The sequence below is a fragment of the Pseudophryne corroboree genome, chromosome 8 (assembly GCF_028390025.1).
Source record: "Pseudophryne corroboree isolate aPseCor3 chromosome 8, aPseCor3.hap2, whole genome shotgun sequence".
Classification (NCBI taxonomy): Eukaryota; Metazoa; Chordata; class Amphibia; order Anura; family Myobatrachidae; genus Pseudophryne; species Pseudophryne corroboree.
In genome coordinates, this window is record NC_086451.1 from 240,821,263 (window position 1) to 240,849,118 (window position 27,856).

Below are 27,856 nucleotides of genomic sequence, written 5' to 3' on the forward strand. Positions count from 1 at the left end.
GGTTTCGGGACCACAAACAGGGTTGAGTAATAGCCCATCCCCTGCTGTAGCAGGGGAACTTTGACCACCACCTGTTGAAGCCACAACTTTTGAATTGCTGCCAAAACTACCTCCCTCTCTGGGGAAGAAGTCGGCAGTGCAGATTTGAAAAACCGGCGAGGAGGCACCTCTTCGAATTCCAGCTTGTACCCCTGGGAAACAATGTCTATTGCCCAGGGATCCACCTGAGAGTGAACCCAGACTTGGCTGAAAAGACGAAGACGTGCCCCCACAGGAGCGGACTCCCCCCGCGGAGCCCCAGCGTCATGCGGTGGATTTAGTAGAAGCCGGGGAGGACTTTTGTTCCTGGGAACTGGCTGTAAATGGCAGCTTTTTCCCTTTGCCCTTACCTCTGGCAAGAAAGGAAGATCCCCGAGCTCTCTTGGATTTATGCGACAGAAAGGACTGCATCTGATAATGTGGCGCTTTCTTAGGCTGTGAGGAAACATAAGGTAAAAAGGTTGATTTACCTGCAGTAGCCGTGGAAACTAGGTCCGCGAGACCTTCCCCAAACAATTCCTCACCCTTGTAAGGCAAAACCTCCATATGCCGTTTCGAGTCGGCATCACCAGACCACTGTTGGGTCCACAGTGCTCGCCTGGCAGAAATCGCCATAGCGTTCGCTCTGGACCCAAGTATGCCCACATCCCTCTGAGCCTCTCTCATAAAAAGGACCGCATCCTTAATATGGCCCAGGGTCAATAAAATAGTTTCCTTATCCATCGTATCCATATCAGCAGATAAGGTATCGGTCCACGGTATTACAGCGCTACAAACCCAAGACGAAGCTATTGCCGGCCTGAGTAATGTACCGGTATGTGTGTAAATCGACTTTAAGGTAGTTTCCTGCTTGCGATCAGCAGGATCCCTGAGGGCAGCGGTATCCTGAGACGGCAGCGCCACCTTTTTGGAAAGGCGCGTCAACGCTTTGTCCACCCTTGGGGAGGATTCCCACCGTCCCCTGTCCTTTATCGGGAAAGGATACGTCATAAGAATCCTTTTGGGATTCTGCAGTTTCTTGTCTGGAGTTTCCCAAGCACTTTCAAATAACTCATTTAATTCAAAAGAAGGTGGAAAAGTAACCTCAGGCTTCTTTTCTTTGAACATGTGGATCTTTGGATTAGGTACAGCGGGGTCATCAATAATATGCAGCACATCCTTTATAGCAATAATCATATAATGAATACTCTTTGCCAATTTTGGCTGCAACCTCGCATCATCATAATCGACACTGGATTCAGAATCCGTGTCGGTATCTGTGTCGACTACCGGAGAAAGTGGGCGTTTTTTGAGACCCAGAAGGCCCCTGTGACATAGGGAAAGGCAGGGCATGACCCCCTGTACCGTCCCTGGACTCTGCTTTGTCCAAACGTTTGTGCAATAAATTCACATTTGCATTTAAAATATTCCACATATCCATCCAGTCATGTGTCGGCGTTGCCGACGGAGACACCACACTCATGCACTCCACCTCATCCCTAGGATAGCCTTCCGCTTCAGACATGCCGACACGCACGTACCGACACCACACACTCAGGGAAAGCTCTAATCTGGAGACAGTTCCCCCACAAGGCCCTTTGGAGAGACAGAGAGAGAGTATGCCAGCACACACCCAGCGCCAATAACCCTGGAAAAAATTACCCAGATACAGCGCTTCTTTATATATGTACTGCGCCAAATTATGTGCCCCCCCCTCTTCTTTCAAACCCTCTGTCACCGGTGACCAGCAGGGGAGAGTCCGCGGAGCCAGCTTCTCAGCGTGTGCTGTGGAGAAAATGGCGCTGGTGAGTGCTGAGGGAGAAGCCCCGTCCCCTCAGTGGCGCGCTTCGGTCCCGCTCTTTTAAAACAACTGGCGGGTATTCACTGTAAACACCACAAAAAAGTGTATATATATGTATAGCCAGTCTTAGAGGTATACATTGCTGCCCAGGGCACCCCCCCCCCCCCCCCCGCGCCCTGCACCCAACAGTGTGCGCTGTATGTGTTCTGTGAGGGAGCAATGGAGAGCTCCCTGTAGTGCACCCAGTCTCTTCTGGGCACAGTCTTAAACTGAGGTCTGGAGGAGGGGCATAGAGGGAGGAGCCAGTGCACACCCATACCTAAAGTTCTTTTTTAGTGCCCTATCTCCTGCGGAGCCCGTCTATTCCCCATGGTCCTTACGGAGTCCCCAGCATCCTCTAGGACCTAAGAGAAAAAAACTATTTAGCAATTTTTTTGATTTTGATGGGTGAAAACCGGAGAATACAGGAGGTAATCCACACAGGGATCCGGTAGGGTTAGCCTGCGGGGGTAAGGAAGTGGAGTCAGGCTGCAGGGACAGAGGGTTAGGGATAGTATGCATACCAGTTAGGTGTCGGCAAATATACTTTTTAAAAAATGGATTCTTCTAAACTCAGTAATTATATCTCCGACCCTCCCAAACAATGCTAGCTCAAAGTAAGTATAATGGAAGACAACGTGCACTATGTACATATACCATACATTTATTAGAGAAGAAAATAAATGCACAATATATTAAATAAAAATTTATTTTCCAAATATACTCCAAATCAAACCGAATAGTGAATTAGCTGAACTCCACGTCATTGGCCACTACATAAGAAGTGACTACTTAGTCATCTCTATTCCAATTTGGGCATTTGACTGATCAGGTGTCACCATTTTGCATATGCATATACACACACACACATATATTTAAAAATAATTCTTAAGAGCAGTATGGAGGCACTCGACCAAGTTATTATGACTACAAGTTCGAAAGCCAACATTTTAGAAATGTCATTCTTTTGTCAGGAATAATAAGAATTTACTTACCGATAATTCTATTTCTCGGAGTCCGTAGTGGATGCTGGGGTTCCTGAAAGGACCATGGGGAATAGCGGCTCCGCAGGAGACAGGGCACAAAAAGTAAAGCTTTAGGATCAGGTGGTGTGCACTGGCTCCTCCCCCTATGACCCTCCTCCAAGCCTCAGTTAGGTACTGTGCCCGGACGAGCGTACACAATAAGGAAGGATTTATGAATCCCGGGTAAGACTCATACCAGCCACACCAATCACACTGTACAACCTGTGATCTGAACCCAGTTAACAGTATGATAACAGCGGAGCCTCTGAAAGGATGGCTCACAACAATAATAACCCGATTTTTGTAACTATGTACAAGTAATGCAGATAATCCGCACTTGGGATGGGCGCCCAGCATCCACTACGGACTCCGAGAAATAGAATTATCGGTAAGTAAATTCTTATTTTCTCTATCGTCCTAGTGGATGCTGGGGTTCCTGAAAGGACCATGGGGATTATACCAAAGCTCCCAAACGGGCGGGAGAGTGCGGATGACTCTGCAGCACCGAATGAGAGAACTCCAGGTCCTCCTTAGCCAGGGTATCAAATTTGTAGGATTTTACAAACGTGTTTGCCCCTGACTAAATAGCCGCTCGGCAAAGTTGTAAAGCCGAGACCCCTCGGGCAGCCGCCCAAGATGAGCCCACCTTCCTTGTGGAATGGGCATTTACATATTTTGGCTGTGGCAGGCCTGCCACAGAATGTGCAAGCTGAATTGTATTACACATCCAACTAGCAAAAGTCTGCTTAAAAGCAAGAGCACCCAGTTTGTTGGGTGCATACAGGATAACAGCAAGTCAGTTTTCCTGACTCCAGCCGTCCTGGAACCTATATTTTCAGGGCCCTGACCACATCTAGCAACTTGGAGTCCTCCAAGTCCCTAGTAGGCGCAAGACACCACAATAAGCTGGTTCAGGTGAAACACTGACACCACCTTAGGGAGAGAACTGGGGACGAGTCCGCAGCTCTGCCCTGTCCGAATGGACAAACAGATATGGGCTTTTTTGAGAAAAAAACCACCAATTTGACACTCTCCTGGTCCAGGCCAGGTCCAAGAGCATGTTCACTTTTCATGTGAGATGCTTCAAATCCACAGATTTGACTGGTTTTAAACCAATGTGTTTTGAGGAATCCCAGAACTACGTTGAGATCCCACAGTGCCACTGGAGGCACAAAAGGGGGTTGTATATGCAATACTCCCTTGACAAACTTCTGGACTTCAGGAACTGAAGCCAATTCTTTCTGGAAGAAAAATCGACAGGGCCGAAATTTGAACCTTAATGGACCCCAATTTGAGGCCCATAGACACTCCTGTTTGCAAGAAATGCAGGAATCGACCGAGTTGAAATTTCTTCGTGGGGCCTTCCTGGCCTCACACCACGCAACATATTTTCGCCACATGTGGTGATAATGTTGTGCGGTCACCTCCTTTCTGGCTTTGACCAGGGTAGGAATGACCTCATCCTGAATGCCTTTTCCCTTAGGATCCGGCGTTCCACCGCCATGCCGTCAAACGCAGCTGCGGTAAGTCTTGGAACAGACATGGTACTTGCTGAAACAAGTCCCTTCTTAGCGGCAGAGGCCATAAGTCCTCTGTGAGCATCTCTTGAAGTTCCGGGTACCAAGTCCTTCTTGGCCAATCCGGAGCCATGAGTATAGTTCTTACTCCTCTATGTCTTATAATTCTCAGTACCTTAGGTATGAAAAGCAGAGGATGGAACACATACACCGACTGGTACACCCACGGTGTTACCAGAACGTCCACAGCTATTGCCTGAGGGTCTCTTAACCTGGCGCAATACCTGTCCCGTTTTTTGTTCAGACGGGACGCCATCATGTCCACCTTTGGTAATTCCCAACGGTTTACAATTATGTGGAAAACTTCCCCATGAAGTTCCCACTCTGCCGGGTGGAGGTCGTGCCTACTGAGGAAGTCTGCTTCCCAGTTTCCATTCCCGGAATGAAACACTGCTGACAGTGCTATCACATGATTTTCCGCCCAGCGAAAAGTCCTTGCAGTTTTTGCCACTGCCCTCCTGCTTCTTGTGCCGCCCTGTCTATTTACGTGGGCGACTGCCGTGATGTTTTATCCCACTGGATCAATACCGGCTGACCTTGAAGCAGAGGTCTTGCTAAGCTTAGAGCATTATAAATTTACCCTTAGCTATATTTATGTGGAGAAAAATCTCCAGACTTGATCACACTCCCTGGAAATTTTTTCCTTGTGTGACTGCTCCCCAGGCTCTCGGGCTGGCCTCCGTGGTCACCAACATCCAAAACTGAATGCCGAATCTGCGGCCCTCTAGAAGATGAGCACTCTGTAACTACCACAGGAGAGACACCCTTGTCCTTGGATATAGGGTTATCCGCTGATGCATCTGAAGATGCGATCCGGACCATTTGTCCAGCAGATCCCACTGAAAAGTTCTTGCATGAAATCTGCCGACTGGAATTGCTTCGAAGGAAGTCACCATTTTTTTACCATGGCCCTTGTGCAATGATGCACTGATTTTAGGAGGTTCCTGACTAGCTCGGATAACTCCCTGGCTTTCTCTTCCGGGAGAAACACCTTTTTCTGGACTGTGTCCAGAATCATCCCTAAGCACAGGAGACTTGTTGTCGGGATCAGCTGCGATTTTGGAATATTTAGAATCCACCCCTGCTGTTGTAACAGTATCCGAGATAGTGCTACTCCGACCTCCAACTGTTCCCTGGACTTTGCCCTTATCAGGAGATCGTCCAAGTAAGGGATAATTAAGACGCCTTTTCTTCGAAGAAGAACCATCATTTCGGCCATTACCTTGGTAAAGACCCGGGGTGCCGTAGACAATCCAAACGGCAGCGTCTGAAACTGATAGTGACAGTTCTGTACCACGAACCTGAGGTACCCTTAGTGATAAGGGCAAATTTGGGACATGGAGGTAAGCATCCCTGATGTCTCGGGACACCAGATAGTCCCCTTCTTCCCGGTTCGTTATCACTGCTCTGAGTGACTCCATCTTGATTTGAACCTTTGTAAGTGTTCAAATTTTTTTAGATTTAGAATAGGTCTCACCTAGCCTTCTGGCTTCAGTACCACAATATAGTGTGGAATAATACCCCTTTTCTTGTTGTAGGAGGGGTAATTTAATTATCACCTGCTGGGAATACAGCTCGTGAATTTTTTCCCATACTGCCTCCTTGTCGGAGGGAGACCTTGGTAAAGCAGACTTCAGGAGCCTGCGCAGGGGAAACGTCTCGACATTCCAAACTGTACCCCTGGGATACTACTTGTAGGATCCAGGGGTCCTGTACGGTCTCAGCGTCATGCTGAGAGCTTGTCAGAAGCGGTGGAACGCTTCTGTTCCTGGGAATGGGCTGCCTGCTGCAGTCTTCTTCCCTTTCCTCTATCCCTGGGCAGATATGACTCTTATAGGGACGAAAGGACTGAAGCTGAAAAGACGGTGTCTTTTTCTGCAGAGATGTGACTTAGGGTAAAAACGGTGGATTTTCCAGCAGTTGCCGTGGCCACCAGGTCCGATGGACCGACCCCAAATAACTCCTCTTCCTTTATACGGCAATACACCTTTTGTGCCGTTTGGAATCTGCATCACCTGACCACTGTCGTGTCCATAAACATCTTCTGGCAGATATGGACATCGCACTTACTCTTGATGCCAGAGTGCAAATATCCCTCTGTGCATCTCGCATATATAGAAATACATCCTTTAAATGCTCTATAGTCAATAAAATACTGTCCCTGTCAAGGGTATCAATATTTTTAGTCAGGGAATCCGACCAAGCCACCCCAGCTCTGCACATCCAGGCTGAGGCGATCGCTGGTCGCAGTATAACACCAGTATGTGTGTATATACTTTTTATGATATTTTTCCAGCCTCCTGTCAGCTGGCTCCTTGAGGACGGCCCTATCTATAGACGGTACCGCCACTTGTTCTGATAAGCGTGTGACCGCCTTATCCACCCTAAGGGGTGTTTCCCAACGCGCCCTAACTTCTGGCGGGAAAGGGTATACCGCCCATATTTTCTATCGGGGGGAACCCACGCATCATCACACACTTCATTTAATTTATCTGATTCAGGAAAAACTACGGTAGTTTTTTCACATCCCACATAATACCCTCTTTTGTGGTACTTGTAGTATCAGAAATATGTAACACCTCCTTCATTGCCCTTAACGTGTGGCCCTAATAAGGAATACGTTTGTTTATTCACCGTCGACACTGGATTCAGTGTCCCTGTCTGTGTCGACCGACTAAAGTAAACGGGCGTTTTAAAACCCCTGACGGTGTTTTTGAGACGTCTGGACCGGTACTAATTGTTTGTCGGCCGTCTCATGTCGTCAACCGACCTTGGCGCGTGTTGACATTATCACGTAATTCCCTAAATAAGCCATCCATTCCGGTGTCGACTCCCTAGAGAGTGACATCACCATTACAGGCAATTGCTCCGCCTCCTCACCAACATCGTCCTCATACATGTCGACACACACGTACCGACACACAGCACACACACAGGGAATGCTCTGATAGAGGACAGGACCTACTAGCCCTTTGGAGAGACAGAGGGAGAGTTTGCCAGCACACACCAAAAACGCTATAATTATATAGGGACAACCTTATATAAGTGTTTTCCCTTATAGCATCTTTTTTATATATTTCTAACGCCAAATTAGTGCCCCCCCTCTCTGTTTTAACCCTGTTTCTGTAGTGCAGTGCAGGGGAGAGCCTGGGAGCCTTCCCTCCAGCCTTTCTGTGAGGGAAAATGGCGCTGTGTGCTGAGGAGATAGGCCCCGCCCCTTTTTCGGCGGCCTCGTCTCCCGCTCTTAACGGATTCTGGCAGGGGTTAAATATCTCCATATAGCCCCCGGAGGCTATATGTGAGGTATTTTTAGCCAAAAAAGGTTTTCATTTGCCTCCCAGGGCGCCCCCCTCCCAGCGCCCTGCACCCTCAGTGACTGCCGTGTGAAGTGTGCTGAGAGGAAAATGGCGCACAGCTGCAGTGCTGTGCGCTACCTTAAGAAGACTGAGGAGTCTTCTGCCGCCGATTCTGGACCTCTTCTCGTTTCAGCATCTGCAAGGGGGCCGGAGGCGAGGCTCCGGTGACCATCCAGGCTGTACCTGTGATCGTCCCTCTGGAGCTAATGTCCAGTAGCCAAGAAGCCAATCCATCCTGCACGCAGGTGAGTTCACTTCTTCTCCCCTAAGTCCCTCGTTGCAGTGATCCTGTTGCCAGCAGGACTCACTGTAAAATAAAAAACCTAAGCTAAACTTTTCTAAGCAGCTCTTTAGGAGAGCCACCTAGATTGCACCCTTCTCGGCCGGGCACAAAAATCTAACTGAGGCTTGGAGGAGGGTCATAGGGGGAGGAGCCAGTGCACACCACCTGATCCTAAAGCTTTACTTTTTGTGCCCTGTCTCCTGCGGAGCCGCTATTCCCCATGGTCCTTTCAGGAACCCCAGCATCCACTAGGACGATAGAGAAAGTAAAGCAATCAAAATACACCATGCAGAAACAGATTTCCTGCAGGCTAGTTACATCATCTATGTGCTCTCTTCACCATGAAAATGTTGGACTTTTTACTAATTGCAGTAGTAGCTTTACACAGAGGCTGCTAGACTGCTCTTCTTATGATTGTTTGTACACTGAGTGCATTCTCAGAGGGCTCCAACGCCCTTTCATTGAAGATAATCTCGCAAGGGGTGCTGTTCTCCATTACATATCTGTTACTATCCCTGCATCATGTGTGCTTAGCAAGATGCCTTTAGTACCAGAAATGGATTGTGCTTGTGAGTGTTAATGGAAATATTTACTGCAATGCTGTATTGGTGGGTGTGCTGGCACTTGGGTGGTCTTCACTTTGCCGGCGGTCGGGCTCCCGGTGACCAACATACCAACGCCGGAATCCCGACTGCCGGCATACCGACAGTTGTTCTCCCTCTTGGGGGTCCACGACCCCCTTGGAGGGAGAATAGATAGCGTGGCACCCGCAGCAAGGCCGCAAGGGGCTCATTTGCGCTCGCCCAGCTGTCGGTATGCCAGCGGTCGGGATTCCGGTGCCGGTATGCTATTCGCCGGAGGCCGACCGCCGGCATAACATACGACACCTTGGCACTTAACCCAATTATGCAACTGTACAGTTTGCTTTATAGTTCCTTGTAATTATAATACATTTTTTCTACATAGCAAAATCTTAAAATGGCTATAAAAAAAAAAAAAAAAAAAAAGGGTTATTGCTACAGATCAAGTGTAATCCACTTACCTAAACAATTCTCCATATTTGCTCTTGAGGTGACTACAAGACATGTACAAGTCATATAAGTATGCAAGAATACAACGCTCAGCAGAGGATCCATCTGATCGATTCATTCCGTGCTTCACCACTCCACACAAACTATAAAAGGAAAATACTCTATGATAAACTATAAGAGCTAGAAAAATAAAGAATTGGCCATAATGTAAATTATATATATAAAATTATATATATATATATATATATATCATAGAATGCATTGGGATGCTTCAAACTACAAGAGTATAATATACAGACTCAAAGAACAAATTACTTAATGTGCTACATCTGAATGTGTTGTTCCATCAAGATACCATTATATCACATATGAAGAAACAGTCCATAGCTTCTGAAAAGATTTTGAGGGATACGATGTTTACACATACAGACATCAGGGGAAAAGAGCGTAGTTTAATTGTGCCTCCATTTAAATCTCTCACTGTATAAGGAAACGTGACAGACTGTCCATGGAAAACAATAGAAATATCAACCTAACAAGTGGCGGAGAACTACTCCAGTCACTTGATAAATACAGGAAAAATTACTGAAGTTTAATTGGACAGTATTACACTATAGTCACAAAGGTGAACAGACATGAGTAACGGTGACACCCATCATTTAATTAAACATATACATTTTTAAGATTTTGCTGAAACAATATTTTAATAGAAATTAGGATTTGATACACGCTTTGGGCGGTATCCTATAAACTGCAGTAAATTACCACGGCTAAAGGGCTCGCTGGGGGCTATCCTATTAGCCCCGATAAGCCGGCACGAGGCGTGGCTTATCAGGGATTTTGTTTCACCTGCCTCGGGCAAGCGAAACCAAGTCCCAGAAACCGCGCGTTTTCAAGCGAAAATAGGGCTGTTTCTCACGAAAACTAAGGCCAAAAAAAAAAACCCGATACAATGAGGATTATACCAATACACAGAACCCTTTCTTTCTACTCTAATTTAAAAGGTGCAGTTTCATTTAACTGCTATTTTAATGGCCTTCTATACTGCTCAAAACACCCTTTAGCTTTCTCATAGTTCTCTGCACTGCTCTCACCCCTCAAAGACCTGCGCCGTCTGCTCCTGGTTGAGAATAAGGCAGGTGTTATAATGTCGCAAGACAGCCACGATGCACAAACACAGGCCCATTGTGTAACTACCAACCAGGTTGGAGGATTTTAGCAGGAGTTCTGCTTCAACAACACTCAGCTCATTTAGCAACTGAAAAATACAAGACAAAAAAAAATAGTAATAAATAATATTAATAAAAAAGAGCTAACATAATTTACAAAAACCTAGGATTCAAAGAAAGAAAAACAAACATAGAAAACAATGTGCAAACAAGACAAACAAAAATTATGACTATTATTGGGGTGTTAATATACTCACCTGAATGGCAAAATCAATGAGACCACTGATATTAAGAGAATATTCCATCAGATCAAAGATGAACTGGACATGCTGTACCAAAGGAAGGTGGTAAGACAAACCCAGTGCAAAACTTGTAATCTGTTCTAAAACATTTCGAGAAACCTGTAAGCAAAAGAATCATTATACTTTCACTTATTTGCAGTTTTCAAATAGCAGCAATTTATAACCCAATGAAAACAGTATTCTCTCTGTTCGGCCCTATGTTACCTTGGGATGTAGTCAATATGCCGTCGTTCGGGGTCCCAGCGCCGAAATACCGACACCTGTCGGAATGACGCCGCCGGGATCCTGAACCCAAGTATGCTGTGGCAGCGGTAGGCTGTGGGGGCAGGGTTAGGTTTAGGCTTAAGAATAGCATTCCTTTAATGCAGCGCCCATGTCTGTAATAAGACCTGTCGAGATGCCGGGGTCAGGATTCTAAGCGCTGGCATCCTAACTACCGGTCTCCCATACCCAACCCATTACCTCAGTATGGATGGGTTCTCCCACAAAGGATAGGATCACTGGATCCTTCAAGTGAAATGTCAGCATAGTATTTTCTCTTACCACACCCAAAAGTATTTTTTTGTTATCGGTTTTCAGGTGGTGTTAACCTTTAGTGCATATAATTTAATACTATTACGTAAGAAATTCGCCTTAGAACCTACTGCACCTTACGTAGGTTACCTGTGCTGTAACTTGGTGTTGGTCGAAATGTGAGAGCTGCTGAAATCGGCAGAAGATTTCTTCTGCTGTAGGAAAAGCTTCAGGTTTTACCCTGCGTCTGCGCTGTCCTTCATTTGACCCTAGAATGGATTTTAAGTATCCATCAGTCTGTGTATACTGCTCTGCAATGCATTCTAAACACTTCTAAGCACTGTTCGCACCTGTCTCAGCTGTACTCTTCCGGTTCAGCACCTTAAGGATGTCTCTAGTGATCTTCTTGATTATATGACGAGCATCATCTCTTTGTCTACCCACTCCAAATAGAACAACTAGTCGCTGGTTGCACTCATGACTACATGACTCCTCCTGGAGGAAAAAACAGTTAAGGCTGAAACATGTGTAAGAATAGTTGAAATAAAAAGAACCAAAAGATGCATGTATTTGACACTAACCTGTGGGATGGGGAAGTGAGTGGCATATTGGATGTGACGGGGCTGATCATACAGGGAAGCCAGAAGCCCATCCCCATTCTGAGCTTTTATTGGGCGACGACCTTCACAATCCCCCTCATCCGGACCTGGGCTCCGCCCCTCACAGCGCATTGCAGGTGAAAACATCTAGAAGAACAAATAGTACCAAGCACTGAAATAGAGGTAACGTACCACCACTGCATCAGACCTATGTATTCATTCAATGAGGAATTCTAAGCTTTGCAATGCATCCTAATTTAGATTACCTGGAACACTTAGAGGATGTATTTTCTGGAATATGGCAATTTTAGACCAACATAGGTTGAGTTTCAGAAGACGCCTGACTTCCACCCATATTTCTATTTACAGACAGTAATTAGAATAGGAGCTGTATTAGAGCTGGACAGGCCCTTCTCCAGAGACCCAAGGTAAAGCTCAAGAGGGCATACACTATACAATTATCTGGCAGATGATCTGTGGTTGAACTGATAACCAGGTAATGGATGAGAGCAACCTGAAAATGGACCATTTGCTACCAAACACTGGAAAATGGGTAAAACCAGTCCATGATCTAACCAATTTGTAAAAACAACATGTTTTGTCCATTTTGTAGCAAATGGTCGATTGTTAATTGCGCTCATCCATTACCAGGTTTTCATTCCAACCACAGATCATCTGCCAGATAATTGTATAGTGTATGCCCTCTTGAGCTTTACCTTGGGTCTCTGGAGAATACTGTTTTTGTGATGAAGTCTCTTCACTCCGTCTCGTTACAAGAAACACATTTCAAAATAATACACAGAGCCTACATATCACAGGCACAGAGAAAGCACTATGTGCCGAGCGAAACGGGTCACTGTTTGAAGTGTGGGGCTACTTCAGCGACACTTCTACATAATTTATGGTCATGCGGGACCATTAAGAAATTCTGGAATAAGATAGTACAATACATCGAAAGAACAATTTTCATGTAATGCTACTCTGGACCCGAGTGCTTTGCTCTTTGCCGATATACTGGAGTTTCGGGACAACTAAATTTGATTTGCGCCCGTTCCTGATTTTGCTAGTGACATCGGCTCAAAAGCTAATTATGCACCTATGGATATCGAAGTCTGTACCCAGACTTGAGATAGTACATAATATGCTTTTAAAAACTCTATATTTTGACAGATTTTCTACTATGACTGATATTGAGACGGGAGTGGTGAGATTTTATCGAAAATGGGGTCCGTACATAGAGTCTCTGCCTGATATTACTAGACACAAGATTCTTCAGATTTTTGAAAATACTGACTGGTATCATTACCATCAACTTTCTAAAGCATGTATTTAGACGGACCGATGTTAGACTGTCAAACAATCTTACTTATTGCTGAAATTCAGGAATGTTTATCTGTAACTGAATTCATGAGGTCTCTCACACTTCGGCTTTGCCGCTGAAGTTGTGACATCCTAGTACTCTCTATGCACATGTAGACATTTTTCAGATTATTCATAGGGTCGGTGGGGAGGAAACCCCCCCTCCCCTTTTTCCCTTTGTAATTGTCGTTTCTTCTTCTCTTTCTTTCCTATTTTCTTCATCTATTGTATTTTTTATTTCAATAGTATGTTTAGTTTGTGGGATAGACTGACTGTAGGGGCAGGGCATTGTGTGTACCATTGTTCATACTTTTATGCGATGTATCTATTTTTGGATACCCTGCGGTGTCTGTCTCTTGTATATCCAAATTACTATGTTTATCTCTTGTACAAATATTGAAAAACCAATAAATATATTTAAAAAAAAAAAGTGAAAGTCACAGTTTCCAAATCACGAACCTGAGAAAAAGGGAACTTATTTTAAATCGCAGAAAGGAACCCTAGTCAAACTGTGTGTACTCAGGGATATGTGGATTAATCTACTACATGTTCTATAATAGAAGCGAGGTCCCACAAAAAAGACTGAAGTCAGTAGCCACTTTGGGTTACAATTGCCAGCTACAGGTGTGTACATATGGGAGAATGGAGGGGCCATACCTTGTAATATGCATTCTCCATAAGAGACCAAATGCAAAATGGCAACAATTGTCTGAGCATAACATGGAGCCAATACAACAATAAGAAGTAGGCCCTAATTTCTCCTAGCCTTAACATGTCACACAAGAAACAGAGGTGCCCAGTGTACGACCCAGCAGTGAGAACATTACACCTATCAATTCTCTTCTTTATTATAGGTGTGAACTGCACTTTGGAGATTTAAGCTACCTGTGTACTGCAAATCAGTGAGATTAAATCAGAGTAAATCCTAGCACTAATGCTGCTCATGTTCACAGATTCAAATTAATTGGTGGGTTGATTTATTGGCTAATCAATGAGTTAAAAAGAACAAAACAACAGAAAACTTCAGCGTGCATAACTATTCACCCCCGTAAAGTCAGTACTTTGTAGAGACACCTTTTGCAGCAATTACAGCTGCAAGTCGCTTTGGATAAGTCTCTGAGTTTTCCACATATTTGACACTGGGATTTTTGTCCATTCCTCAAGGCAAAACTGCTCCAGCTCCTATATGTTGGATGGTTTCTGCTTGTGAACAGCAATCTTTAAGTCTGACCCCAGATTCTCAAATGGATTGAGATAGATCTATCCATCTATCTATATAGTCGTCCAAAATCAAACAGCAGCGGCACTCGTGGGATTTGTAGACAAATTGAAGTGTATTTCACATCAAATCCAAAACCAACGTTTCGGGGCTCGCACGCCCCTTTGTCAAGGTGAGTAACATACATACATTAAACAAGTGATTACCTTATATGCTGTGAAGAAGCCCGCCAGTGTATCACGCTCGGATCAGCGCCACGGACTTCCGCTCCGTCGCTGGACCCTCTCCTATGACGTCACCCGCCCTGCGCCGCCTGGTTGCCTTAGCAACCGTGACGCTGGCTGGCCCCGTCATCCTAGTACAATTCTTACGATCCTCCCCACTTCCTTATACACACACGCAGTGGTGGTGCCTATAACTACAGAGACTCTCCACCTCATGTAAAAAGAGTATAACTAAAGAAACAACAAGCTGTACTACATTAAAATATAACAATTTAGTGAGCTGATCAGTAATCAGTGAAGGCTGAGGTAGAGACAGGACCCCGGTGGCTTGCTGTCCTCCAGAATTCTTATGTAAAACACAATTTTAAACAACCAGTCATTATAGCACTAATACGCCCTATGTTGCAGTAAAACAGCCCCACTTGGAGCGCTAAATAAGTGAATAAAAACCATTATAAATCCCTATCATACTGCATTATTCCAGTCTAAATAGATGCACGGACAAATACAAACTCCACACCTTGCTCAATGCTTATGTGTATAAGTGCATATTATTTAGAAGAATTCAATAGTGCTGACTCAATATATCAACATATCTAGTACTTTATAAAAAAATGCCTAAAAATGCCTTGTGAGAAGCTGTGACAATATCAAAACACTAACTTGCTAAAAAAATTGCTGAGAAAAATCAAAATTAAATAATAAAAACAAAACATTCCCCACCTCCTAATATCTGCATGAAGTGCTAATGCTTACTGGTATTTTGCTGCCCTCCCCACATGGGAAGGCCATGACCAATGGTTCTGGACTCCAGTGGCTAGCAATATACTGGTTATCCAAACAACTTTAGCAATCTAGCTAAACTCCTAACTGTATAAGGAAACCCAAATCAAAAAAGACTAACTTACTCACTCTAGGGATCCTATATATTAAAAAACACATATTACCCTGGCCCTGTGTCCACCTCCCCCCTTCACCAAAACCATCACCATCACCATAGTTACACCCCCTGGAACCAATATACTACAAGATTATCATCACAATGCTCAATCCTATTATTAATGCCCATCATAAATCAGGCTAATCAATAGTCCAATATAGGACTATAAAAAGACATTCCATGAGAATTTCTCGTTCAATCCCAGAGGGTTAACGGTGTCCAGCTCATAAATCCACCTTGTTTCCAACTGTAAGAGCTTGCGGTCTCTATCTCCCCCTCTGATGCTCTTGAGTACATGATCTATGATTTGATGTCTAAGATCATTCAGCGTATGCCCTGCCACTGCAAAATGCCTGGCTACCGGTTGTTCTGCTCGTTTCCCTATTAGGGCTTGTTTAATAGAAGACATATGCAAGGCCATTCTTTCCCTCATAGTACGAATAGATTTACCCACATAATGAAGCCCACAAGGGCAAGAAATAAGATACACTATGTGCGTCAATGTACAAGTCAATACATGACGAATATGATAGATTTTATCTTTATGTGGATTTTTGAAAGTTGAACCAATGATCATACTAGTGCATGTAGTGCACTTGAGGCATCTATAACAACCCGGTTGCTTACTAAGAAAAGAAGATGATTCTTTACCTATTGTAGCCTGAAACCCTGTAATATCTGTGTGTACTATAATATCTTTGATATTACGGCCTCTAGAAAAACACATCATGGGACGTTTGTCCCTGAACCCCTATACTGTACTATCTGTTGCTACAATGGGCCACAAAGCCCTTGTTGCCCTTTGGATCACTGGACTGGCAATATTAAACTTATTAACAAATGGGATAATTTCACTTTTACAGATTCTTACAGCTCAGGCACGCCTTGCAGGCGCAGTTCGGAGATTCTCCCCCGGTGCTCCTCCCCTTCCCCATAAAAACATTTCTACATTCACTGGGTCGAGTCAAGGTGATCTCCTTCACCTACTCGTACCTTCTTCAGACAATTCATGCAGACCCGCTCTCGAATCTTCGGGAGAGCTGGGAGTGTGACTTGGGTCCCATAGATGGGGAAGATTGGGGGGGGCGCTCTGGGTAACCCGAGCCAGGTCACCAAATCGCTGCGGTTTCAACAGATACAGCTCTTCATTCTGCATAGATCATATATGACGCCAAGCAGGCTGGCCAGATTTAGGACAGATAGCGTTGATATTTGTCCTAAGTGCGGGGCCGCCGGAGGCACCTTCTGGCATCTTACATGGGAATGCCCGTTGCTGCAGGTGTTCTGGGCTGGGGTCGGGTCGATTCTGGAAAATACGGGGATACCGAGAGGCTTGCTGACTCCGAGATTTTGTATTTTGGGGGTGGGCAATCCTGACTCTGGGTCTCGTTGGGAAGGCATATATGCCCGCAGTATGTGCGCTCTTGCTAAGGTGTGTATTGCGCGGACATGGATGGCTCCGCATCCTCCCATGATACCTGCATTCAAAGGTTTGGTAAATGATACCCTATTAAAAGACCGCTATGTATATATGAAATATAATGCCCTTACCAAATACGAGAAAATATGGTCTCCTTGGATCAATTCCACATACTCATCCCTTGCCCTTCGGATTTAGGGGGCACTGGCTGTCATTGCGGCGCGTTATTTGGGCCATGAGGCGCTGAGCCGGACCTCTCTCTCTCCTTTAACGTAGTTTGTTTAATTATCTTGCTGCTGCACCACACCTTACACACCTTAGGTTGACTAGGTTTGAGTTTGTTTCAGGGGGTTTTGTTTTGGGTTAGAGGTGTTGTGGGCTATAAATGGCCTACTAGACGGGGTATTTACAATAAAGGTTTGGGGAGAAAATATCTAAAATGTTAAGTATGTGGATCATGATCTGTTTACAGACTTCAGAAAATATGTATTATGTGGGAAGGATGCACGGGAACAGCAATACGGGGAATGTCTTCAGTATATGTATATCCTTGGAGAGGAGTATAGTCCAGTATAATGTGTAATGCCGAATGTGCTTCCCAGTGTACACTGAAATGTCTGTATCATTAATTATGCTGTTGAATAAAAAATAAGAATTTACTTACCGATAATTCTATTTCTCGTAGTCCGTAGTGGATGCTGGGGACTCCGTCAGGACCATGGGGAATAGCGGCTCCGCAGGAGACAGGGCACAAAAATAAAGCTTTAGGACTAGGTGGTGTGTACTGGCTCCTCCCCCTATGACCCTCCTCCAAGCCTCAGTTAGGATACTGTGCCCGGACGAGCGGACACAATAAGGAAGGATATTGAACCCCGGGTAAGACTCATACCAGCCACACCAATCACACCGTATAACTTGTGATCTGAACCCAGTTAACAGTATGACAAACGTAGGAGCCTCTGAACAGACGGCTCACAACAAATAACAACCCGATTTTTTTGTAACAATAACTATGTACAAGTATTGCAGACAATCCGCACTTGGGATGGGCGCCCAGCATCCACTACGGACTACGAGAAATAGAATTATCGGTAAGTAAATTCTTATTTTCTCTAACGTCCTAAGTGGATGCTGGGGACTCCGTCAGGACCATGGGGATTATACCAAAGCTCCCAAACGGGCGGGAGAGTGCGGATGACTCTGCAGCACCGAATGAGAGAACTCAAGGTCCTCCTCAGCCAGGGTATCAAATTTGTAGAATTTTGCAAACGTGTTTGCCCCTGACCAAGTAGCAGCTCGGCAGAGTTGTAATGCCGAGACTCCCCGGGCAGCCGCCCAGGATGAGCCCACTTTCCTTGTGGAATGGGCCTTGACAGATTTAGGTTGTGGCAAGCCTGCCACAGAATGTGCAAGTTGAATTGTGCTACAAATCCAACGAGCAATCGTCTGCTTAGAAGCAGGAGCACCCATCTTGTTGGGTGCATACAATATAAACAGTGAGTCAGACTTTCTGACTCCCGCCGTTCTTGAAATATATATTTTCAATGCCCGGACCACGTCCAACAACTTGGAATCCTCCAACTCGTTAGTAGCCGCAGGCACCACAATAGGCTGGTTCAGGTGAAACGCTGACACCACCTTAGGCAGAAAATGAGGACGCGTCCGCAGTTCTGCCCTGTCCGTATGGAAAATCAGATATGGGCTCTTATATGATAAAGCCGCCAATTCTGATACTCTCCTGGCTGAAGCCAGGGCCAGTAGCATGGTTACTTTCCATGTAAGATACTTCAACTCCACCGATTTGAGCGGCTCAAACCAATGGGATTTGAGAAAATCCAAGACTACATTAAGATCCCATGGTGCCACTGGGGGCACAACCGGGGGCTGTATATGTAGTACTCCTTTTACAAAAGTCTGGACTTCAGGAACTGAAGCCAATTCTTTCTGGAAGAAAATCGACAGGGCCGAAATTTGAACCTTAATGGACCGCAATTTGAGGCCCATAGACAATCCTGTTTGCAGGAAATGTAGGAATCGACCCAGTTGAAATTCCTCCGTGGGGGCCTTCCTGGCCTCACACCACGCAACATATTTTCTCCAAATGCGGTGATAATGTTGTGCAGTCACCTCCTTCCTGGCTTTTACCAGTGTAGGAATGACCTCTTCCGGAATGCCTTTCCCTTAGAATTCGGCGTTCAACCGCCATGCCGTCAAACGCAGCCGCGGTAAGTCTTGGAATAGACACGGTCCCTGCTGAAGCAGGTCCCGTCTTAGAGGTAGAGGCCACGGATCCTCCGTGAGCATCTCTTGAAGTTCCGGGTACCAAGTTCTTCTTGGCCAATCCGGAGCCACTAGTATCGTTCTTACTCCCTTTTGCCGTATAATTCTCAGTACTTTTGGTATGAGAGGCAGAGGAGGGAACACATACACTGACTGGAACACCCACGGTGTTACCAGAGCGTCCACAGCTATTGCCTGAGGATCTCTTGACCTGGCGCAATACCTGTCCAGTTTTTTGTTGAGGCGGGACGCCATCATATCCACCATTGGTTTTTCCCAACGGTTCACAATCATGTGGAAGACTTCTGGATGAAGTCCCCACTCTCCCGGGTGTAGATCGTGTCTGCTGAGGAAGTCTGCTTCCCAGTTGTCCACTCCCGGAATGAATACTGCTGACAGTGCTATCACATGATCTTCCGCCCAGCGAAGAATCCTTGCAGCTTCTGCCATTGCTGTCCTGCTTCTTGTGCCGCCCTGTCTGTTTACGTGGGCGACTGCCGTGATGTTGTCCGACTGGATCAACACCGGCTGACCCTGAAGCAGGGGTTTTGCCAGACTTAGAGCATTGTAAATCGCTCTTAGCTCCAGTATATTTATGTGAAGAGACATCTCCAGGCTTGACCATACTCCCTGGAAGTTTCTTCCCTGTGTGACCGCTCCCCAGCCTCTCAGACTGGCATCCGTGGTCACCAGGACCCAGTCCTGTATGCCGAATCTGCGGCCCTCTAACAGATGAGCACTCTGCAACCACCACAGAAGAGACACCCTTGTCCGTGGCGATAAGGTTATCCGCTGATGCATCTGCAGATGCGATCCGGACCATTTGTCCAGCAGATCCCACTGAAAAGTTCGTGCGTGGAATCTGCCGAATGAAATCGCTTCGTAAGAAGCCACCATCTTTCCCAGGACTCTTGTGCATTGATGCACAGACACTGTCCCTGGTTTTAGGAGGTTCCTGACAAGTTCGGATAACTCCCTGGCTTTCTCCTCCGGAAGAAACACCTTTTTCTGAACCGTGTCCAGAATCATTCCCAGGAACAGCAGACGTGTCGTCGGGGTCAACTGAGATTTTGGAAAATTCAGAATCCACCCGTGTTGTTGCAGCACTAGTTGGGTTAGTGCTACTCCGTCTTCCAGCTGTTCTCTGGACCTTGCCCTTATCAGGAGATCGTCCAAGTAAGGGATAATTAATACGCCTCTTCTTCGTAGAAGGATCATCATTTCGGCCATTACCTTGGTAAAGACCCGAGGTGCCGTGGACAATCCAAACGGCAGCGTCTGAAACTGATAATGACAGTTTTGCACCACGAACCTGAGGTACCCTTGATGTGAAGGGCAAATTGGGACATGCAGGTAAGCATCCTTTATGTCCAGGGACACCATAAAGTCCCCTTCTTTCAGATTCGCTATCACTGCTCTGAGTGACTCCATCTTGAACTTGAATTTTTGTATGTACAGGTTCAAAGATTTCAGATTTAGAATAGGTCTTACCGAGCCGTCCGGCTTCGGTACCACAAATAGCGTGGAGTAATACCCCTTTCCCTGTTGTAGGAGGGGTACCTTGACTATCACCTGCTGAGAAAACAGCTTGTGAATGGCTTCCAATACCGTCGCCCTGTCTGAGGGAGACGTTGGCAAAGCAGACTTTAGGAACCGGCGAGGGGGAGACCTCTCGAATTCCAACCTGTAACCCTGAGATACTACCTGCAGAATCCAGGGGTCCACCTGTGAGCAAGCCCACTGTGCGCTGAAATTCTTGAGTCGACCCCCCACCGCTCCTGAGTCCGCTTGTAAGGCCCCAGCGTCATGCTGAGGGCTTTGCAGAACCCTGGGAGGGCTTCTGTTCCTGGGCAGGGGCTGCTTGCTGCCCTCTCTTACCCCTTCCTCTGCCACGAGGCAGATATGACTGTCCTTTTGTCCGCTTGTTCTTATAGGACCGAAAGGACTGCGGCTGAAAAGACGGTGTCTTTTTCTGTTGGGAGGGGGTCCGAGGTAAAAAGGTGGATTTTCCGGCAGTTGCCGTGGCCACCAGATCCGATAGACCGACGCCAAATAATTCCTCCCCTTTATACGGCAATACTTCCATATGTCGTTTGGAATCCGCATCACCTGACCACTGTCGCGTCCATAAACTCCTTCTGGCAGATATGGACATCGCATTTACTCTCGATGCCAGAGTGCAAATATCTCTCTGCGCATCTCGCATATAAAGGAAAGCATCCTTTAATTGCTCTATAGTCAATAAAATACTGTCCCTATCCAGGGTATCAATATTTTCAGTCAGGGAATCCAACCAGACGACCCCAGCACTGCACATCCAGGCTGAGGCGATGGCTGGTCGCAGTATAACACCAGTATGTGTGTATATACTTTTTAGGGTAGTTTCCAGTCTCCTATCCGCTGGATCCTTGAGGGCGGCCGTATCAGGAGACGGTAACGCCACTTGTTTTGATAAGCGTGTGAGCGCCTTATCCACCCTAGGGGGTGTTTCCCAGCGCGCCCTAACCTCTGGCGGGAAAGGGTATAATGCTAATAACTTTTTTGAAATTAGCATTTTTCTATCTGGGTTAACCCACGCTTCATCACATACATCATTTAATTCCTCTGATTCAGGAAAAACTACAGGTAGTTTTTTCACCCCCCACATAATACCCCTTTTTGTGGTACTTGCAGTATCAGAGATATGCAAAGCCTCCTTCATTGCCGTGATCATATAACGTGTGGCCCTACTTGAAAATACGTTTGTTTCATCACCGTCGACACTAGATTCAGTGTCTGTGTCTGGGTCTGTGTCGACCGACTGAGGTAAAGGGCGCTTTACAGCCCCTGACGGTGTCTGAGACGCCTGGGCAGGTACTAACTGGTTTGCCGGCCGTCTCATGTCGTCAACTGATTTTTGTAATGTGCTGACATTATCACGTAATTCCATAAACAAAGCCATCCATTCCGGTGTCGACTCCCTGGGGGGTGACATCACCATTATCGGCAATTGCTCTGCCTCCACGCCAACATCGTCCTCATACATGTCGACACACACGTACCGACACACAGCAGACACACAGGGAATGCTCTTATCGAAGACAGGACCCCACTAGCCCTTTGGGGAGACAGAGGGAGAGTTTGCCAGCACACACCCAAGCGCTATAATATATATGGGAACAACCTTATATAAGTGTTGTTCCTTATAGCAGCTTAAATATATCCAATATATCGCCAAAAAATGCCCCCCCTCTCTGTTTTACCCTGTTTCTGTAGTGCAGTGCAGGGGAGAGTCCTGGGAGCCTTCCTCACAGCGGAGCTGAGCAGGAAAATGGCGCTGTGTGCTGAGGAGAATAAGCTCCGCCCCCTATTTCGGCGGGCTTTCCTCCCGTAGTTTTAGATAACTGGCATGGGTTAAATACATACATATAGCCTTAATGGCTATATGTGATGTATTCTTTTGCCATAAGGTATTAAAATATTGCTGCCCAGGGCGCCCCCAGCAGCGCCCTGCACCCTCCGTGACCGCTTGGTGTGAAGTGTGTGACAACAATGGCGCACAGCTGCAGTGCTGTGCGCTACCTTCATGAAGACTGAAGAGCCTTCTGCCGCCTGTTTCCGGACCTTCAATCTTCAGCATCTGTAAGGGGGGTCGGCGGCGCGGCTCCGGGACGAACCCCAGGGTGAGACCTGTGTTCCGACTCCCTCTGGAGCTAATGGTGTCCAGTAGCCTAAGAATCCAATCCATCCTGCACGCAGGTGAGTTGAAATTCTCTCCCCTAAGTCCCTCGATGCAGTGAGCCTGTTGCCAGCAGGACTCACTGAAAATAAAAAACCTAAAAAAACTTTTTCTAAGCAGCTCTTTAAGAGAGCCACCTAGATTGCACCCTGCTCGGACGGGCACAAAAACCTAACTGAGGCTTGGAGGAGGGTCATAGGGGGAGGAGCCAGTACACACCACCTAGTCCTAAAGCTTTATTTTTGTGCCCTGTCTCCTGCGGAGCCGCTATTCCCCATGGTCCTGACTGAGTCCCCAGCATCCACTTAGGACGTTAGCGAAATACTCTATTCAAAAAAAAAACCAAATGGGATAATTTGTTTATTATCCTTCATGGATGGTTTCAGCAGGGTCTCTCTCAGAATCGCCATAACTTCTGCCTTGTGTAGTTTCAATTTTCGTGGATCATATCCTCTGGCCGTAAATTTGGAAACCATATTATCCAGTTCTTGATCCAAAGTGGAATGATCACTTATGATTCTAGAGGCTCTGATCATCTGCGATCGAGGGAGTCCTTCTTTCAAAGGCTTGGGGTGATGGCTATTGGCCCGAAGGAGTACGTTCTTATCCGTAGGTTTGGAATAAAGGCTCGTATTGAGCCTGCCCCCTACCAGAGAGACCTGAACATCTAAATAATTTAAAGAGGTCTCACTAACTTGGTAGGTGTATTTAATGGGCAATGATCTAACATTTGTTATTTGCATCAACTGTATAAATGCTTCTTTTCCTCCTGTCCACAACAAAAATAAATCGTCTATGTACCTTGTGAACAACACTATATGTTGTGCAACAGACCTATCACTAAAGAATACTGCCGCCTCCTCCTGGAACATATACACATTCGCGAACGATGGGGAGACGTTACTCCCCATCGCACACCCTGTCTTCTGGCGGAAGAAATTACCATTGAACAAGAAAAAATTCTTTTTCAATGTCATGGAAAGTAATTCCAAGAAAACATCCAAATCCACTGCATCCATCTTTTCCCTCACTAGGAAACTTCTCATTGCTTGCAGCCCGGCTTCGTGTGGTATGCTTGTGTAAAGACTGTTAACGTCTATTACACAGATCAATGTATTCGCCGGTAGATCTACTAGTGGAATGAGGCGTTCCAAAAAGCTGGTCGTGTCTTTAATGAAACGATCTTGTTTCACTATCAGTGGTTGGAGAATCTCATCCAAAAACATGGAAACAGGCTGGAAGATGGATTCCCTGGCCGAGATTATAGGCCTCCCCGGCGGCGAGGTGGCGTTTTTATGAATCTTGGGGACAGTAAAAAGGATGGGGACTGGTGGGTGTTCCTGTTTCAAAGCTTCACAAAGTTTCTTGGTCAATTTTCCTTCTTTACAAGCTTGATCCAAGATAAGGAACAGATCTCTTTGATATTCTTTGGAAGGATCTTGTGTTAGTTTTTCATAGGTGTCCCCATTCCCTAACTGAGATTAGGAGGTGGGGAATGTTTTGTTTTTATTATTTAAATTTTGATTTTTCTCAGCAACTTTTTTAAGCAAGTTAGTGTTTTGATATTGTCACAGCTTCCCACAAGGCATTTTAAGGTATTTTTTTATAAAGTACTAGATATGTTGATATATTGAGTCAGCACTATTGAATTCTTCGAAATAATATGCACTTATACACATAAGCATTGAGCAAGGTGTGGAGTTTGTATTTGTCCGTGCATCTATTTAGACTGTGTCAAAGTCAGAAAAATATCTCTATGCACACTACCATATTTGCACCTCACACAGGTCCGTGCTGCGCATGCGTACGCTCTCCCGTACGTGCGCATACTCACAGTCGCGGGCACCCGCAGGCGCACGGTATGCGTATTTACGGTAGAGTTTATGTGATCGTAGCGTGCGACTCAATCGTTACATATTTTCACTATATAATGTATTTTGTAGATCATGGTCCCTTTGATAGATTCTGAAAGTTTGGTTAATGTAGAATGTTCATGAACAGAGAAATCCCTCTTTGTTTGATACGAAGGGACAGACAGGAGTAATACAGTGGTGTTTAGTACCCATCGGAAGAGTATTTAATTAGCAATATTCCGGTGTTGGTTTGAAGCGGATTAATCGCTCGTGCGAATAGTTATGGACATAAGAAGTTTATGAACATTTACTGTATTTGCACTTACTTATCCATGCGGCGGGAAACCCAGTTTCCCTCCCACCTGAGCTGTTGGAAATAGTCACGGCCCACCTGTATGAATCAACCTATGACCTTTTGTTATAATGCGAGGAGGAATTCCTGTGTCCAATGAACAATGAGATTGTAGGGACCATTGAATTGTATTGTGTGTGGGGCATAAATAGGCAAGCCGATCACATCCAGCTCTCACTCTTCAACGGTTATCATTGCTGAAAATCGGGAGCTGGATGTCCAGAGGCGCATGCGATCGTTTCCCCTTGTGCGTAAGTGTTTCTCCGCAACCATATTGTCTTTCCTTGTTGTTATGGGCCATATCTCTCTCTCTCTCTCTTCTCTTTCTCTCGTAATCCCTTAAACGTAATAGTATTGTATTGTATTTCATGTGTAGTTATCTGGTTAGGTAGTCTATGTTATATTGTAGTGTATGACTTGTATTGTGTTAATTCTTTTGCAAGTATATCATTCATAATATATATATATTAGGCGTTGGACCCTAAGCCCAGGTATCTGTGTATTTCTTATAGTGTTAAGTATTCACAGAGCGTCGGTGACGCTCAAACAGCTTTTAAGTTAATAAGGTTACACTGTGTTGCATTTACTCTCTATCATTACACTAAGGTTTTACTGCACAATACACTGCTTATGGTTTAGATACAAAGGTTTAACATTGTTAGCGTCAGCGCCGCTGGTGATCTCCTCGTGGTCCCGAGCGTCCGCTACGCTATAGCGAATCATTACGTTAGTCAGCAGCCAATAGCGTGCCTGCCTGTGATCTCTTGGCCGTGAGCGAACGTGACGCTTGAGCGTCTCGACTACGGCTAAGCGATTGCTACGCAACGTGCGTACCCTTACGGTACTCCATACGTAAATAGCGTACAGTGTTCTCAGACCTCATAAAGGGTTTTATATAAGATAAATATCTAGCTTTATCAATTGGCGGCTCGCCCGTCCTTCACATATCTGCACTAGGTAATTTCAGCAGACATTATCCAGCAGCAAAGGGCGGGAGATCATATTCCTCGTAGTGCTGTTTGGATAAGCGTCTGCTTCGCTTAGTAAAGGGTGCTGAAGGAATCCGGGACCGGAGGTAAGAACAAAACGAGTGTCCTTTTAAAACTGTTTATTTCTGTCTTGCGTACACACGCACGCATATCTGCATTTCTTTGCATTCGTGTATTTTCATATATCACTCTCCTGTTTGCCATTGTATAATTGATAAACGTACTAAGAGAGATTTGTCGCTATTTCATAGTTAAAGTGTAAAAGTAAAGGGATAAAGTGTAAAGCGCACACGCAACTCTACCTAAAGGTATAAAGAGAGATTGGTGTGGTGCTTGGTAGATGATCAAGGATCATCTACATTGATAAAACGTGTTAGTTGTGTTACGGTAGACAAAGACTGGTGTACACGTGTGTCTAACAAAGGGAGACTCGCGTACGCAAAGGCCGACGCACGCAGCGTAAATTACGCAACGGAGCGTCTGGGTACGCCCACGTAACTCAAACAACACGCGATAAATAACGCAACAGGCGATAAATAGCGAAAATTTATTTTAACATTCGAAATTTAAATTAATAGATCCTTCTCCTAATTTGTAATACATCTGGTCTAAAGAGAAATTTCTGCGCAGAAATAGAAATTGAAACAAAAGTGTACATGTGATGAGTGAGTGTTTTTACATACAATTTTTGAGGTTGAACCAAAAGAAATCATCGAGTTCTCGTGAGGTACATACGTGTAAGTGACATGCACGGTGGCTAGGGAGGAATCCTTGGTTAAACATAAAATTTGAGCATTAGAGTATAGCAGACCAGAAGGTCATACTGTAGCAGACCAGGAGGTCATAGCAGACCAGCAGGTTCAGGTACAGCAGACAAGGAAGTCCGCTATACAGTCCACAGGCACAACACCTAAAAGGGTTGGTGCAACACCCATATAGGCCATACAAGCTCTTGCTGAAGGAATTCGCAGCCGCAATTTTCGATTCCGCTGGTCGCTCCGTACATAAGATTAGTTGCTTATGTGCTGACCGATTGTACCGCACGTAATTGTGTGCATTAGTAAACCTGACCGGTACTATTTGTGTACGAAGGTCATAAACGCTATTTGTACATTCTGATGTGATTTGTGTAATTTTTTATTTTTACAAAGGGAAGTTCGCTGGTCACTCAGGAATTATCCAACAACCTCACCTTTACTGGAAAGAGTAAGTGTTCTGCGGATATCCCTCGCATGTTCCAGTAAACAAAGGTTAAATAGGTGCCCTGGGTCGAGTACGCCAGCACCATATCGGTGTGATCAGGTCGTATTGGTCGGCGTGGGCAGAGTGAGTAAGGTGCTCGGTAAACCTTACCGTCAACCTATCGTGAATATCTTGGTTTTTTGTAAGGGTCCGTAACACCTGCAAATTATGGGGGCCAGTTGTTCAGGAAGGGGGCGATCAACCTCGGTTCGGGTTGATTCCATAAACCGACCAGTCGGGTCGGCAAGGTACGTAATGTGTGAAAAGTACGGAAGTCACACAGAAGCTTTATGTGATGAATGGGAGAGAATGACAGTACATGACGGGGAGAAATTCCCAAGAGTAGGTAGCTTCAGCACAGAAGTGTTAACGAATTTAAGGAGAAGGATATGTCTCATTAAATCAGCAAAGAGACGAATCAAGCATTATGATTATTTGCAGTTGTGGCAACAGGAGGGTGACATACAGAGAGGATTGGCTCAGGCGGCGGGATCTGGCTCGATCAGGAAACTGATAGCCACGGCCCCACCGCCACCATACATATCAG

At 45.5% G+C, this 27,856-nt stretch overlaps 1 protein-coding gene across 3 annotated transcripts in view; it reads right to left on the reverse strand.

The window, feature by feature from the left end:
• Window positions 1-27,856, reverse strand: part of MED12 (mediator complex subunit 12) — a 272,752-nt gene that overhangs the window by 147,584 nt on the left and 97,312 nt on the right. For all 3 annotated transcript variants that reach the window (XM_063937138.1, XM_063937137.1, XM_063937136.1), the window contains exons 15-20: window positions 11,696-11,860; window positions 11,465-11,609; window positions 11,265-11,383; window positions 10,557-10,700; window positions 10,225-10,388; window positions 9,142-9,273 (exon numbers count right to left, since the gene is read on the reverse strand). In XM_063937138.1, the coding sequence (XP_063793208.1) occupies window positions 9,142-9,273; window positions 10,225-10,388; window positions 10,557-10,700; window positions 11,265-11,383; window positions 11,465-11,609; window positions 11,696-11,860 (869 nt within the window). The remainder of the gene's footprint in view (window positions 1-9,141; window positions 9,274-10,224; window positions 10,389-10,556; window positions 10,701-11,264; window positions 11,384-11,464; window positions 11,610-11,695; window positions 11,861-27,856) is intronic.